The sequence below is a fragment of the Labrus mixtus genome, chromosome 21, assembly GCF_963584025.1.
Source record: "Labrus mixtus chromosome 21, fLabMix1.1, whole genome shotgun sequence".
Classification (NCBI taxonomy): Eukaryota; Metazoa; Chordata; class Actinopteri; order Labriformes; family Labridae; genus Labrus; species Labrus mixtus.
Window position 1 is genome coordinate 22,731,890 of NC_083632.1, and position 14,638 is coordinate 22,746,527.

At 42.5% G+C, this 14,638-nt stretch overlaps 1 protein-coding gene across 1 annotated transcript in view; it reads left to right on the forward strand.

The window, feature by feature from the left end:
* Positions 1–14,638, forward strand: part of LOC132955126 (SH3 and multiple ankyrin repeat domains protein 1-like) — a 54,367-nt gene that overhangs the window by 27,977 nt on the left and 11,752 nt on the right. The window contains exons 9-18 of the mRNA XM_061027814.1: positions 334–450; positions 555–632; positions 802–868; positions 1,104–1,279; positions 1,449–1,579; positions 5,453–5,592; positions 6,040–6,147; positions 7,262–7,340; positions 14,048–14,130; positions 14,260–14,384. Of these exons, the coding sequence (XP_060883797.1) occupies positions 334–450; positions 555–632; positions 802–868; positions 1,104–1,279; positions 1,449–1,579; positions 5,453–5,592; positions 6,040–6,147; positions 7,262–7,340; positions 14,048–14,130; positions 14,260–14,384 (1,104 nt within the window). The remainder of the gene's footprint in view (positions 1–333; positions 451–554; positions 633–801; positions 869–1,103; positions 1,280–1,448; positions 1,580–5,452; positions 5,593–6,039; positions 6,148–7,261; positions 7,341–14,047; positions 14,131–14,259; positions 14,385–14,638) is intronic.

The window sequence follows — 14,638 nt, forward strand, 5'->3', positions numbered from 1 at the left end:
AAAAATATGAGGAAACCTCTCAGGCTGCTGAAGGCTCATTTCAGTTGTTTAAATGTGTTTTTCTTTTGTTTCCTTTAATTCACTCCATGGTGCTATTTCATTTGCTCTGACCTGTTTTTGTAAGATAAATTATGACTCTGAATGTGAGTGTTAGATATATTATTTCCCTTTCCTTTTCTTGAAATCTATTTTGCAGTATCTTTAATCTTCTCGCCTTTCTGCCTAATTTGATTGAACACAACAGTCCCATATTAAATCCCTTTAACTTGATTCTCTTCTTTCTTACACTCACCATTTGTGGATATATCTATCACACTTGCTATATATTAAAAGGCGTGCCAGAATGGCCATGCCCAGCACTTGGAGCATCTGCTGTTTTATGGGGCGGACACCTCCTCTCAAAATGCCTCAGGGAACACTGCTCTTCACATTTCTGCATTGTACAACAAGGCAAGTATGAAAAACAAATCCTCTTTGTGAAATACTTTCACCATGATCATGTCTGCTGGCTTTTCCAATCTGTAACCTCAACTCCCCCCTCTATGCATGATCAGGAAAGCTGTGTCCGCGTTCTTCTCTATAGGGGAGCAAATAAGGAGGCAAAGAACAAGCATGGTCAGACCCCTTTTCAGGTAAATCTTTGAGTTAATTTAATACTGCTTTGTGCAGTTTTATCAGACACAATTGCTTGTTTTAATTAGCTTTCAACAACAGTTTTTTTTTTTTTACAACAAAGTGTGAAATATCATGATAGCACGAGCTAGAACAATAATATCACATTTTGTTTTTGTGTGTTCGCAGCTCGCTGTATTGTCTGGTCACTTTGAACTCGGGGAAATCATCAAAAACCACAAAGATACTGACATAGGTGAGCCGAACTGCCTCCTCTGAGGGGGGGGGACACAGATGTTGCAATCAGGTCCCAGCTTGCGTTTTCTATCTATGATTTTTTTTTTTTGCACTTTCAATTTCCCTTCTTTCCCCCCCTAACAATCTACCTAATTTCTCCCTCCATTTCACCCCCGTCACATCAAACTACACCGCCTTCCTCACGCTCTACACCTCTGCCTCCTCACTCCTAATCCTCACACCGATGTCCTCAGTGCCCTTTTTGGAATCACCAAAGTATGTTCCCAAGCGCAAAGAGAGCTCCCACACGCTGCCTCTCCCCTCACTTCATACTCACCCCCTCCTGCGCGCTAACAGCGATAACACCATGACCCAATCTGACCCCCTGGCCCAGCCCAACAAGACTGCAACCAATCCCAACCCAGTACAGGTACTAAGGAACCTTAGATGGATTCTCATCTGCTGATCTTTGTAATATTAGATAAGTGTTTTTATCATATTGCACTGCTTGTTCTATTACTTTGTCTTGTAATTGTACTAATCATTTTCAGGCTCAGTTTTTGACTTTTTCTCTGTGGGACTTTTTTTTTTTTCCAAAGGCCCAACGCAGAGCCTCCATAGGTATGAGAAGCTCCAGCAGCCCCAGAACTCGGACACGCTCCCCGTCCAGAGGTAGAGGAGGGCAAAGTGACACAGAGGAGAGGCAGCGGCAGCCAAGAGGCAGACAAGGGTAATGCGTCTGTGGAGAGAAGTTACACTGTGTGCATGAATGGGGTCTCTTTAAAGACATCTACTAACGGAGATTCTAAATTTCCAAATACCATCAGCTGTACAGTATGCGATAAAAAGGAAAAACTAAATGTATTGTGAAAAAAGGTTTAAACCATCAAACACAGAGGGAGGACGGTAAAGACAGTTCTGCAGCAATCAGATGAAGGGATTAAAGAAATTAGAAAAATCATAACAAAAAAACACAAAGAAAGAAAGAAAGAAAATGTCTAAATTTGAAAGCCTACAAGAGGGTGGCTAGTTAGAATGAGAGGGGCGTGTATGAATAAGATGGATGGCTAGGTGTGTGTGTGTGTGTGTGTGTGTGTGTGTGTGTGTGTGTGTGTGTGTGTGTGTGTGTGTGTGTGTGTGTGTGTGTGTGCGTGTACTGGTGTGAAAGGTGATAGTTGAAGGGGATGGGTGGGATTGAGGTTCAGGATGACAAGTTAACAGCTTGTGTAGGGGTCTCAGACCCGAGCTTGACTACAGATTGCGTAGTGGTCCCCAGACCACTTGGAGGGAACCTGCCAGCTGTGCGTGTGTGTGTGTACATGTTTGAGGGGGGCCACCAGACCCCTAGGGGAGGCAGCCCCTTCCCACAAGGCACACTGATTTGTTGTCAGGAAATGGTTTTGGTTGTTGTTTTATTGGTATTGTCGTTATGTTTTTATTCTATTGCCCCTCCCTACAGATTGTTGACTGATGCAGTGGGGTACTGGTCTGTGGAAGAGGGTAAATCTAGCTGGATGAGATATTTTGTAAATGCAAGAGTGTCTTATTTTATGAGGGGTTTGGAACTAAATATGACCTGATTCAATCTGGTGATTGTGAATGTGCTGGATAGCTATGCAAGAGCTCCAGTGACAATTAGGAAATATGCAAAACCTTTCAAGAGTCTACAGCCATGCTAGCAGTTCTGTGATAAACGCTAACATCAGCATGCTAACATGCTTACAATAACACTTTATGACATGCTGATGTTGACTTGTTCACCATCTTAATTTGGCACGTCTGTGAGCTTAAATATCACAAGGAACAGCTGAGGCTGACAGGAATTCAATTAGTTATGCAGGTTCATGGTGAGAAAACAAATACTGGGCTCTTTTGTTTACATGTTGATGCATTGGATCACTAAAATCTTGAGGTTTCATCAAGTTGGAACTGTAAATGTTTGTGTTTATGAATGCCCCAATCAGTTCATTACTGAAGCTAAGTGCTGGTTAGACAAATAGACTGACATTGCCTTCCCGAGAGCCAAGCCTGCTAATGTGGCTAAAGATGATCTCAACAAAATCTAAGGTATAACAAAATGTATATACTATAAATATATACAGTAGGTATAATTTTACATAAATATATAAAAAAATATATTATCTATTTAAAAATGATCCTGAAGAAGAAGCTCGACATGCTTTGCATTACCTCTCAACAGTATGTCACTACAACACTTATTCCTTACTGAATGACATTTTGTTAATAATAATAATAATACTACTAATAATAATAATAATACTTTATTTGTATAGCATTTTTCTATACAAGTAACAAAGGGCTTTACAACAGAAAATAAAAGCAGAGAGATAATTAAAGCAACAGGCAGAGAGTAAACAAGCAGACAACAAAATCAGACTAATAAAATAAAAATAAGAACAATTACCGAAATCACAAAGTAAAAGCATTTTTATAAAAGAATGTCTTAAGTAGGGATGTAAAACAAGGGACTGAATCTGCAAGTCTGATCTCCTCTGGCAGGCTGTTCCAAAGACTCGGGGCTCTGACAGCAAAGGCCCTGTCCCCTTTAGTTTTTAGCCTGGACTTTGGAACAGCCAGTAGGGCTCTGCCAGAGGATCTCAGATCTCCTGGTTCATAAGGGGTTAAAAGCTCAGAAATATAAGAAGGGGCCAGCCCATGTTGTGCATTAAAAGTAATTAAAAGAATCTTAAAATCAATTATAAAATCAACAGGGAGCCAGTGAAGGGATGCTAAAATTGGCGTGATATGGGCACATTTGTTTGTTCTTGTTAAAAGCCGGGCTGCTGCGTTTTGGATAGTTTGAAGACGTGGATTGATTTTTTTACTTAGACAGGTGTATAATGAATTACAGTAATTAAACCTGGAGGAAATAAAGGCATGTATGAGTTTCTCCAGATCTTTTTGTGACATGAGGGATTTGACCTTAGCTTTATTTGTGAGCTGGTAAAAACAGGACTGTACAACTTTCTTCACTTGCGGCTCAAAACACAAGTCCTGGTCAAAAACAACCCCAAGGTTTCTGGCTGAGGGCTTCACATAATGGGCTAGTTCTCCTAGGTGTGCAGTAATTTGATTTATTTTTGATGGCTTCTGAGTTGTAGAAAGTTGTCCGACATCCATGATTTTATTTCTGAAAGGCACTTGAGGAGAGTAGTTGTATTTGAATGGTCACCAGGTGGAATCGGGAGGTAAAGTTGTGTGTCATCGGCATAACAGTGAAAGTTGACATTATATTTACAGATGATGTTACCAAGAGGGAGCATGTAAATTGAAAATAGTGTTGGACCTAGAACTGAGCCCTGGGGGACCCCATGTACTAACTGACCCAGCCACTGACACCGCAAAACTTCTGTTCTGGAGGTAAGACCTGAACCAGTTTAAGGCCATATCACTGATACCTGCCCATTTTTTGAGTCTGTTGATAAGTATGTTGTGATCCACTGTATCAAACGCAGCGCTCAGATCCAGAAGTACCAGTATGGAGCAGTTACCAACATCTTCAGCCAAAAGAAGGTCATTACAAACTTTAAGAAGAGCTGTCTCAGTGCTGTGAAGAGATCGGAAGCCAGACTGGAGTTTTTCCAAATAAATCATTGTTTGTTAAATGAGCTTGAAGTTGATTGAAGACAATTTTTTCAAGGATTTTGGTTAAGAATGGGAGCTTTATCGGCCTATAGTTTTCCAGGGTGGTTGGATCAGAGTTGTTTTTTTTAAGAACGGGTTAAATCAAAGCAGCTTTAAAATAGACAGGGACAGAGCCAGAGGTTAGTGAGTTGTTCACAATAGATAAAATATAAGGACCAATAGTAGGCATGGTGTCCTTCAGAAGCCTTGTAGAGACCACATCAAGGGGGCAAGTTGAGGACTTCATGCCTTTGACCAAATCGTTTAGAGTAAATAAGGATATTATGGTGAGAAAATTGAGAGGTGGAACCTGATGTGGTCTGTGGTTTGATGGTTCAGGGACAGGTGAGTTGTTAGTATGGGTGCTATTGGTCCGTGATCTGATTTTCCCAATTTTGTCAATAGAAAAAACTTTGAATTGCTCACAGAGATTAGGTGATAGGTGCAGGTTGCTGTTGGTGGGAGGACCAACAAGCCGGTCAAGGGTTTCAAATATAAGTTTTGGGTTTTGGGTGTTCTGAGAAATCAGAGTAGGTTGCTCTCGCATCCCTTACTGCATCATTGTATATTTTCATAAGTGCTTTCATATGCTCAAAATAAACATGGAGGTTAGAGGTCTTCCATTTACGCTCAACTTGTTAACACAATAATATCTTACATTCTAACTACCAACACAGAGTTAACTTTACAGTATCACTGTAGCACAGAATTGAGGCGCATATACTGTGTGAGTAACAGCACTTACAATATGTATTACATGCTAGACACTGTGTCAGTACAAAACAGCAGCATGCGTTTGTTCTCTTGGTATGACTCGTTAGTGTGACTCAAAAGATGACTTTCTCTGATGGAGCCTGACTATGTTGTCTCACTTTGTCTGACTTGTTTTCCACCGCGTGCAACACTCATCTTATCTCTCTCTCTCTCTCTCTCTTTCGCCCTGTCATTCCATCTGCAGTGCAACCTCAGCAGGCAGCGGCGGAGGTCAGATGAAGCGTATGTACAGTGCCGTGCCAGGGCGGGTTTATGTGGCCTCTCGTGCTCACTCTGCTACCGGAGACAGAGAGCTCTCGCTGAGCAAAGGAGACAAAGTCAAAGGTGAGACAGAGTTAAGCGGTAAAATATGACAACATGAGAAAACAATGTTATTGAAAAATGGTTACTGAGATTGGAATCTTTTAAGAGATAAACAAATAAACTAATCTCAGCTGCAGATAATCTGATGTAATGTAGTGTCTGCAGTAAAAAATACAACCCCCTGTATCTAAAATAGCAACAGAAATTAAGAGGTGTTTGTGTAAAGGGGGGATTCAAACAAGAGAAATGAGACGCACATCTCATCATCACAAAGCAATACATGCTTCTCCCAGTGCTCAGAGGTTTGTACAATGGTATCATATGAAAGGTAGCTAAAGGTAAACAAATAAGGTAGAGGGAAAGATGAATAAAAGTGTGTTGTAAGAGAGAGTTTGTGAGAGTGTATTTAAAAAGAATACTAAACAGTAATCATCTACGTATGCTTTCTGATATCTGTTTCTGTCTCAGTGTTAAGTGTCGGAGAGGGGGGATACTGGGAGGGAACTGTGAAAGGTCGCACCGGTTGGTTTCCTTCAGACTGCGTGGAGGAAGTGGCGGGTGTCAATAACCGAACAGGTAAGTCAACACTAGTTTTAAAGCTCCAGCTCAGAATTCTTCATGAAGCTCCTGTGAGGAATCGGTGGTTTCTGCTTCTACTGATTTTTTTCCTGTACGTGCATACATAATGTTTTTTTAATCCAAAAATCTCAACCTGCTTTCTTTAGAATCTGAATATGTATCTGCACAAAAAAAAGCTGTTTCTTCAGCGAGCTGTTAATGACTTCATCTGACACCTAACCGGTAGCAGCGGGAGCGTGCCTATGTCCCCACAGTTCCTTCTTCATAAATTTGTATCAGATTTTATCCCCCTTTCTCCCAATTTGGTAGCCAGTTACACCAACCAGTAGCAATGGACTACAGATGGAATGTAGCTTTTAGCTAAATCTGGTGCGCCCATCTCTTTGTTTATTGAAAACATTTAATGTAAGTGCACATTGTCCTTTTAAACAAACTAAACTAAGTAGCACAGAGGCCTCACATTGACTAGCTTCCAGTCAGATCAGTTGAATGAAGCACAGCAACTGGATCACAGGAGCTTTAAAGTGTGATTCTGTCCATGTGAAACATAAATCTGGTTTTCAGATTGCGTTGTTGTTCAACTTGTAAATAATAGTAAGTAATGAATCCAACAAGTCTTGTGCTTGAAATGGTTTTTCCCTATTTAGTTTTTTAAATACTTCTATTATAAACTGATATTAATTTGATATTGATACGACTCACATGAAGTTAGAGATGTCAGGAGGTGGTATAACAAGTCACAACCATCACAAGAAAGAGCACATACAGTAGAGCGGAAAAAAAAGGCACACTGAAAAATGGGTGACACATTCCCTCAGGCTGGAATTATCCTTTAAGTCACTGTAACACACAACACATGTCACATTCATGTTTACCAGCGAGCCCTCCTGCAGAAGAGAGTTGCACATGTACATCCCTGTACTCCTTTTCACTGTTCACACAGCAAGAAAACCATATGTCATGTACCAGACAGGAGGAAAAAGGTGTTAACATATTTCATTCATTTGCGTGTTGTGCTGAAGTCACAACACTCGTGCAAAAAAAAAAAGACAGAGAAGGTGTCATGACGGAAGAGGCATTTTTAATTGAGCATATGTGGTGTGCCTTGCAGAGACGCGAAGTGAGAAAGCCAAGAGGAAGCTTTTCCGTAACGTCACTGTCGGAGCGTACGACGGAACTGATGGGCCCAGGTAAGAAGAAGTCGCCGTAATCCATATGACTTTATAATCTGTCAATCCTGCTGTGAAACGGGTCTGCTGCCTTTAAGAAAAAAAAAACAACTGCATTTTGAAATTGCTGAGAAAGCATGGGGGGTATAATCTGCCCAGTGGTGTGTCAAACTGCCCATGACTTCTCTCCCAATGCATGATGGGACAGACCTCAGCCCCAGACCCTGAACACCATATTTGAAATGTGAAAGCTAGAATAAATCTTCTCAGCTGCAGCCTCTGATACAGCTCTCCCTCACACGAGTGTGGGCAGCAGCTGAGCTGTCCACTCTGTCGCTGTAAAGAAACACTGTGAGGCCAGTCACAGTGATTGACTGGTACAGTAGACACACTTCTTTTTTACACCTACATGTCTGTGTATGTGCTCTATTGTTTCCCCTATTGGTCTTCCTTTGTGCAGTATGTGTCTGTTTTCTGCTGATCCTGAACGCTGCTTGTTCTCTATTGTTCTTTTGCTGTGAACACATTGAAGTGCTGAAGAGCTGCCATGTCATTTTCAGCTATGCCCCCTTTTGGCTCCACCACACAAATGCTCTTGTCATTTTGATACCTCAATCAACATGCCTCTCTCTCTCTCTCTCTCCTCTCTTGTCTCTTGTTTACACTGAACACAATAATGTTATAATGAAAGGTGGAGCAGGGTTCTTCTCCTCCTCCATGGCATCTGTCTGAGGCTGCAGCTCAGCATGGGCAGCTGCAGCGGAGTATTATGGAGCTGTGCATGTTTGTTTGAGAGTTAGAGTGGATGTGAAAATGCCTGTGTGTCTTTATACATCATCCTGCCAATGAGTCATAAGGAGGATGAAGCATCAAGCGCTGGTTAGGTCCTCCAAGCTAGAGAGGAGGACCTACCAGTCGCCAGCCCTGGAGGTCTTCCAGCCTCTTACACTCTGTAGCTGACATTACCCTGCTCTGACTGTCATTCAAAAGATGGCATTTATTTTAATGCAGCTTCACCGTGTGCTAAATGCAAATGGCAGCCACTGGGGTTATATTACCTGAGCTAAGTTGGTTAAATGTAATTGCAGCAGCGTGGTGAAGTGGTGCTCAATTAAGACCAAGGTGATCCGAAGCGAGTTCCCCTCACTGCAGGGAGAATGTCAATTACTGTTTCAGAGAGAGATTGAGAGGGCAGGAGTGTTCGTCCGCCTGTGTGCTGATGGCAGCTCTGCTTTAGAGAAAGGGAAGGGGGGGAGAGCGTTTGTCAAATGTGTGTGTGTGAGTAGATCCAGGGAATCAGCTGTTAGTATATCTGCGATACACCAGTCAGTGGACGTGCACATGCTAGCACTTTCCCGCTGTCGTGTTACCCATCCCCCGCATCCCCCTCACCGCAAATACATCTCCACATCTCCCTTCTTTTTCAGTCAAACCTTTCATTGTCATGTTCCACCACACACACAAACCACACGCTCTCTCCTTGTTGTGGTAATGGCTGGTTCTCTCTCTCTGTCTTTCCTTCACCTCAGTCTCTTGTCTGAAGTATGCGGGTTGCAGACCAGCACGCCGTCTCTCTCTCTCTCTCTCTCTCTCTCTCTTTCTCCCGCTCATTTCCCACCTCTCTCTCTCGCTCTCTCTCTCTCTCTCTCTCCTCCTCCACTCTCGCGACTCTCTCCGGCTGCTCTAGCTGGAAGAGGGGGAGGAGGGCGGAGGGAGGTGGCGGCGGTGGTGGTGGAGAGTGCGCGCAAGAGAGAGGAGGGGGGGGGACATGGCAATGGGGGGATGCGGAGAGAGAGATTTCTCTCTCTCCCTCTCTTCTTCGTGGCCGTCACTGGGCCCCAGAAACAGGAGCGTGTGGTTCATTTACAGGTAGCGGCTGTTTCCTCATTCATTGGCTGGCTATGGATGTGAGGAGAGGACAATGGAGAGAGGGGAGAGGTAGATGATGCTATTGAGAGGCCGTGCCTTTTCAAAGACAGACTAATAAGCTATGTATTCTGTGTGTGTGTGTGTGTGTGTGTGTGTGTGTGTGTGTGTGTGTGTGTGTGTGTGTGTGTGTGTGTGTGTCTGTCAGTTTGCGTGTGTCTTAGATTTCTCCTTTTTTTTTTCTTCTGCATGTGAATATCCGCGGGGATGGACGTGGCTATTTGAATGGAGACTCTGCAGCATGTTTATTTCCGTGTCTTCCTCCCGTGTGTCTCTGAATGCCGTGTGTGTGTGTGTGTGTGTGTGTGTGTGTGTGTGTGTGTGTGTGTGTGTGTGTGTGTTAGTGCATGAAGGGGAGCACATATTGATGCATTTCAGTCAGACAGTGTGGGTGTATTACATTCTCTTTGAGTCATGATGTCTTCAAGCAGATATTTTTCATTCACCAGGACTCACCATGTATATCTGCTCCTTTAAAAAAATGCTGCTGTCACATCCCATTTCTCTTTATGTCTCCCGTTGTGTCATTAAAATGTGACGTCTTTTGACTGTACAGAAGGATGAAAGTGAAGGAGTCAATAAGCCGCAATGGTGCAGTTTATCAGCTCCTCTCGAGCTCTCGTTTGAGATACCGTTCATTTCTGTGCATGCCTGTGTGTGCATGCATTTGTGTCTTTGTGTGTGTGTGTGTGTGTGTGTGTGCTCGCGACTATATACACTGACTTAAATATATGTGGTTCTCACATATAAGTGTATACGTCACAGTACTTAAAGCTGTGGGAGTATCTGTCCTGTACATTTATTAATGAACATGCCCTGCTCATCTACCTACTACATCTCCATCCATCATGTTATTCATTTGTGGTGCGGGGGTATTGTCCCCCGCTCTGCATGTACACTCAGCACATGAACGGTTAAAAAGCTTTTTTTTCTTCTTCTTAGTAATTGTGCATAGAATAGAGGATGACTCAGGAGGGAACATAATAACTCGGGTCTCTTGTAGGCTTGCAGCTTTAATGCAGCCAGTTCAAAGAGATTGTGTCCCACCAGCCAACAGGGATTAAGCAGGGGTGTTTAAGCTTTTTATGGCTCTAATTAGCCGAGCAGTATTGGTCAATGTGCTGACAGACAAGTGCAATAGCTTTTAGTAAGTAAAGGAAATCAAGAGGGTTACCACAAGCCACCAAAGTGGCCAACCAGCACAGGCCATGTAGCCCCCCCCCCCCCCCCCCCCCCACTATAGAAGAACATGGATGAAGAGCCCAAAAGATCTAGCCACCCACTCTGTGTAACTTTGATCCTCAGAGAGAGAAAGCATGATGGAGGACAGGGTGAGAGAAAGAGGAATGAGGTGTGAGGAAGCAGATGGCTGGAAGGCGGCTGAGCGTTGGCGAAACAGTAACATTGATGGAGAACTCACAAGGGAACGGACCTCAGTAGGGGGAAACTATAGCGATCGTCTGGTGTCGAAAAAAGTCTGTATCTCCGGGCCTGCAGGCTCATCGCTCATGACTCTGTCGTACCTCTGTGGCTCCACGACCAAACTTCATTACATGCTCTGCTGGATTAAATACACAGAACCTGACTGGAGATCTGTTGAAGGAGAGTGTGGGATATAATATTCTACTGTTATTGTTATTTTAGTACCAGAATTCACATGGGTGTTTCAAGAGTAATGGAGGCAGAAAGATGTCGCCTCTGCCAGACATTGGAAATTTTAAGGTGGCTTCCTACAACCTCCAGATTTTGCCATTTGTAAAGGTTGAATTGATCTTTTTTTAAGTGGCTTCATAGCGAAATTACTCTGAGGAACATCTTGTTGCAAACCTTTTTAGCAATGCAGCTAAGAAATTGTTTTTTTTTTTTGGTTTAGGTTAGAGATAGTAAAGGTTAGATGTAATGCTGAGCATTTGGGATGAACTGACTTCAGCAAAAAAAAAGGTAGATAATGATTGCATCCTGAGAGCAAGCAGTGTCTGAAACATTTAACCCTGTGGGAAAAAAACATGAACATTCACTGCCTCTCATGACGTTTCAACCATTCAACCAAACTTTCTATTCAAAAGGAAAAAGATCGAAAACAGTAAAGAGAACAAACCATATGACGTATTTTTGTAGGCCAACCAAGAAGTAGCATCTCCATGGGGTCTAATGAGAATTGGCCTATGGGATGTTTTCATTGGATTTTGGATCATTGCAGAAAATAATCTCTGTGTCAAACACACGTTTCTGAAGCGTAGGCGTTTTGTTCAGCAGGATAATCTTCACAGATGAAGATCATTTTTATGATGTTTGAAGTGTTAATGCGGCCGACAGAAGTAAAAAGCTAACGTTATGCTACAAGCTAACTACACCACGGCCGGATGATTGTGACGTCACTAGCGTTATGCTTCAGACGATCTCCGATAAGCTATAGCTTTGACATGCTAGTGAAACCGTCGCTTACTAAATAGTTTTTTAACCTAATATTTTCCTATATATTGATAAATCTACAAGAGTTTGCAAGGGCACTGAAAAACACGACTAGAGGCTGTAAGGCGGACTAGTGAGAGAGTTCCCGACCTCTGTGTCCGGCGTGATGACGTTTAATGTCCCCGACAAACACTGTAGTCACATTTAGCCACTTGTTAGCAACCGCCTTTTTAAAGAAGCGTAAAAACTTCAAAATTCACAAGTGTGGGTATTACCTAACGTAGTTTATGTGATCTAACAAAACACCAACATCTCTTCAGCTTGTGTTAACCACAGACCTTATTTCAGACGTCTAACCACAAACCCGTTCAAAATCCCCGTTGACTTTTAGACGTTAGACCCCATGGCGCTCAAATGCTAACTTACTTCCGGGTTTTAGGACTCATTCTTGTGGCGCTCTATTCCCAGTTGAAATTGACAGTTTGTTGGCTCTCTGATTGGGCCGCTGACCACCATCAGATAGCCCCTCTCATAGCAACCGTTGCTAGGCAACTTTTGGTAAGCCAAACTTTCACCTGGGCAAAGTCTTTTCAGTGTGTAGCAGTGAAATTGTGACCTTAATTCTGTTACTTAACATGATTAAAAGATGTCCTTGGGGTGTCTTCAAGGAATGTTTTTTTGTTGTTGTTGGTTACATGACGGATATTTAAAACAATATAGTAGGTCTTGCTACAGTTTGTAATAATGAATCATTTTGTTTGCTTCATTAAGTTACTCAGCAGTACATGAGCAGTTCTGCCCTGTGACAGTTCCATTGGCACTCAAAACTCCAGAGACAGTAAATGCGGCCTCACTCTTTTTGGCATGGATCTCTAGCATTTAGCACTAATTGATGTTGCTGTGATTGTCCAATTGTTCACATAACTCAAAATTGCATATTTAAGGCTCTGTTGCCAAAATTTAGAGGATATTTCAGACCCCTGGCTCCAGAAATGGTCATTGATGGAGTCCAGAGGTAAATCAGTAGAGGCGAGACAGCTAGCAGCCACGAAGGACAGCTAACATTAACTGAGGTCACTAGCATTAGACATCGTTCATATTTTTAATGATTTTTACATGTATGTGTTTTCATTATACACCCTACTGTATCTCTGTCTTTATTCTGTCACTGAGGCCAAGTTTCTAAAAGAATCAAATCAATTAAATATGAAAACAGTCAAATCTCTAGATATTTTCAATTGTTTCAAATAGGAAGGAGCCCGTGACAAGAGATTTTGTCTAACCTAGTAACAGTAACCAAGGAGGGTGGGGTTTAAAATAGAGTCAATTATATCCTTGAGTAAACCCAGATGCTTCTCACTGCTTTATTTTGGCAGTCAAAACATAACTATAAATACAGAGAAGTATTTGACTAAGAACGCCAACCAATGTTCAGCCCTTCTAGGAAATCAAATACTTTGATTTGTCAAGTGTCAGTTTCAGTCAAGTTTTTTGAGGGAACAATCCAACTCAGAAATGAGCAGTTTTGGAAAGAAATAGCTATAATTCCTCTTAAATCGTTCGGCCCTGCTCAAGCTGCAGGGGCTCCAACAGAACCAGTGTGAATTGACATTGTTAGAAAGCCAGGTCTAGAAATGAGTCATGAGATGTGGCTGCGAGTGTGGAGTCCGTTTAACCAGTCCTGTAGTGGAGAAAAGGTTATAAAGCAGCTTAGCTGAAAAGTTGCAGACATGGTAATAAAATAATGGAGGAGCTTGCTGGGCCAGCTGTTACTCCACTCCAACATAATAAGATTGCATCACCAAGGTCTGTGATCTGCAGGCTTTGAGCAAGTGGAGCTGTTTGCGGAGGCACATAAGAGGTTTGTCTGACTCCCTCTTGTACATAATTTGAAGTGTCATGTATGACCGCCAGTGATACACAGGAGTCTGTAAAGCAGTATCCTTGCAAGTGCTGCCATAGGCGGTGAAAACTAACGCGGTGATTTAGGTGCATTTCAAAGTTTTCATTATCACTGAAGTGTATGTGCACATGTTTCTAATGTGCCACTCCCCCTCAGGCCCAGTGCGTGTCTGCTCTAATTTGGATTACCCCATAGTATAGGATATCATCTCATATACTCTCCCTCCCATTGTGACAATAACTGTACCCCTGCCCCCAACCCTTTTGTGCACTAGAACGTGTTGTATGACACCCAAGCCAAACCTTTCCTTTGCTGCAGTGTGATTTCATAATGTGATGCAGTGTGGCTGTTTTCATCATTCATAAAATGCTTTATTTGCATGACAATAATCAGAGCTTCCTGTTGCTGTAGAAGTCATATAGCACTCTTTCTCTTCAATCTCTTTTCTTGTCTCTCTATTCCCCTTCCCCTCTGCTCCCTCTGTAAGTGACTACATCATTAAGGAGAAGACAGTGCTCCTACAGAAGAAAGACAATGAGGGATTTGGCTTTGTGCTTAGAGGAGCCAAAGGTAGATGAAGAATTCAACTCATATTATTTCCAGTCTCAAGAGCTACTTCTCTCTCTCTTTTTTTTATGTGCATGCTTATACTCTAGTCCACTCATCATGGTCATCCCTCTCATCTCTCGTCCTCTGCAGCTCAGACTCCCATAGAGGAATTCACTCCAACGCCTGCATTCCCTGCGTTGCAGTACCTGGAGTCTGTCGATGAGGGGGGCGTGGCCTGGAGGGCGGGCCTGAGGATGGGGGATTTCCTCATTGAGGTAAGGACACGTGCAAAGCATTTTACTGACAACATGCTTGATCTGGAAGAAGACCCATTTCTTGTGTTGTTTTGCATAATCTAATTTATTGTTTGATTGCCTCTTGGCTCATGTTTATATGATCCAGGATATTTTCCCCTCTTTTTGAAAAGATTTTTCAATGTGAAACTTACAGTGGAGGATTGCATGACCTGATTAAATATTCCATACATGATCAACATGTGTTAACAGGTCTTCTGTTACTTGTGTAACTG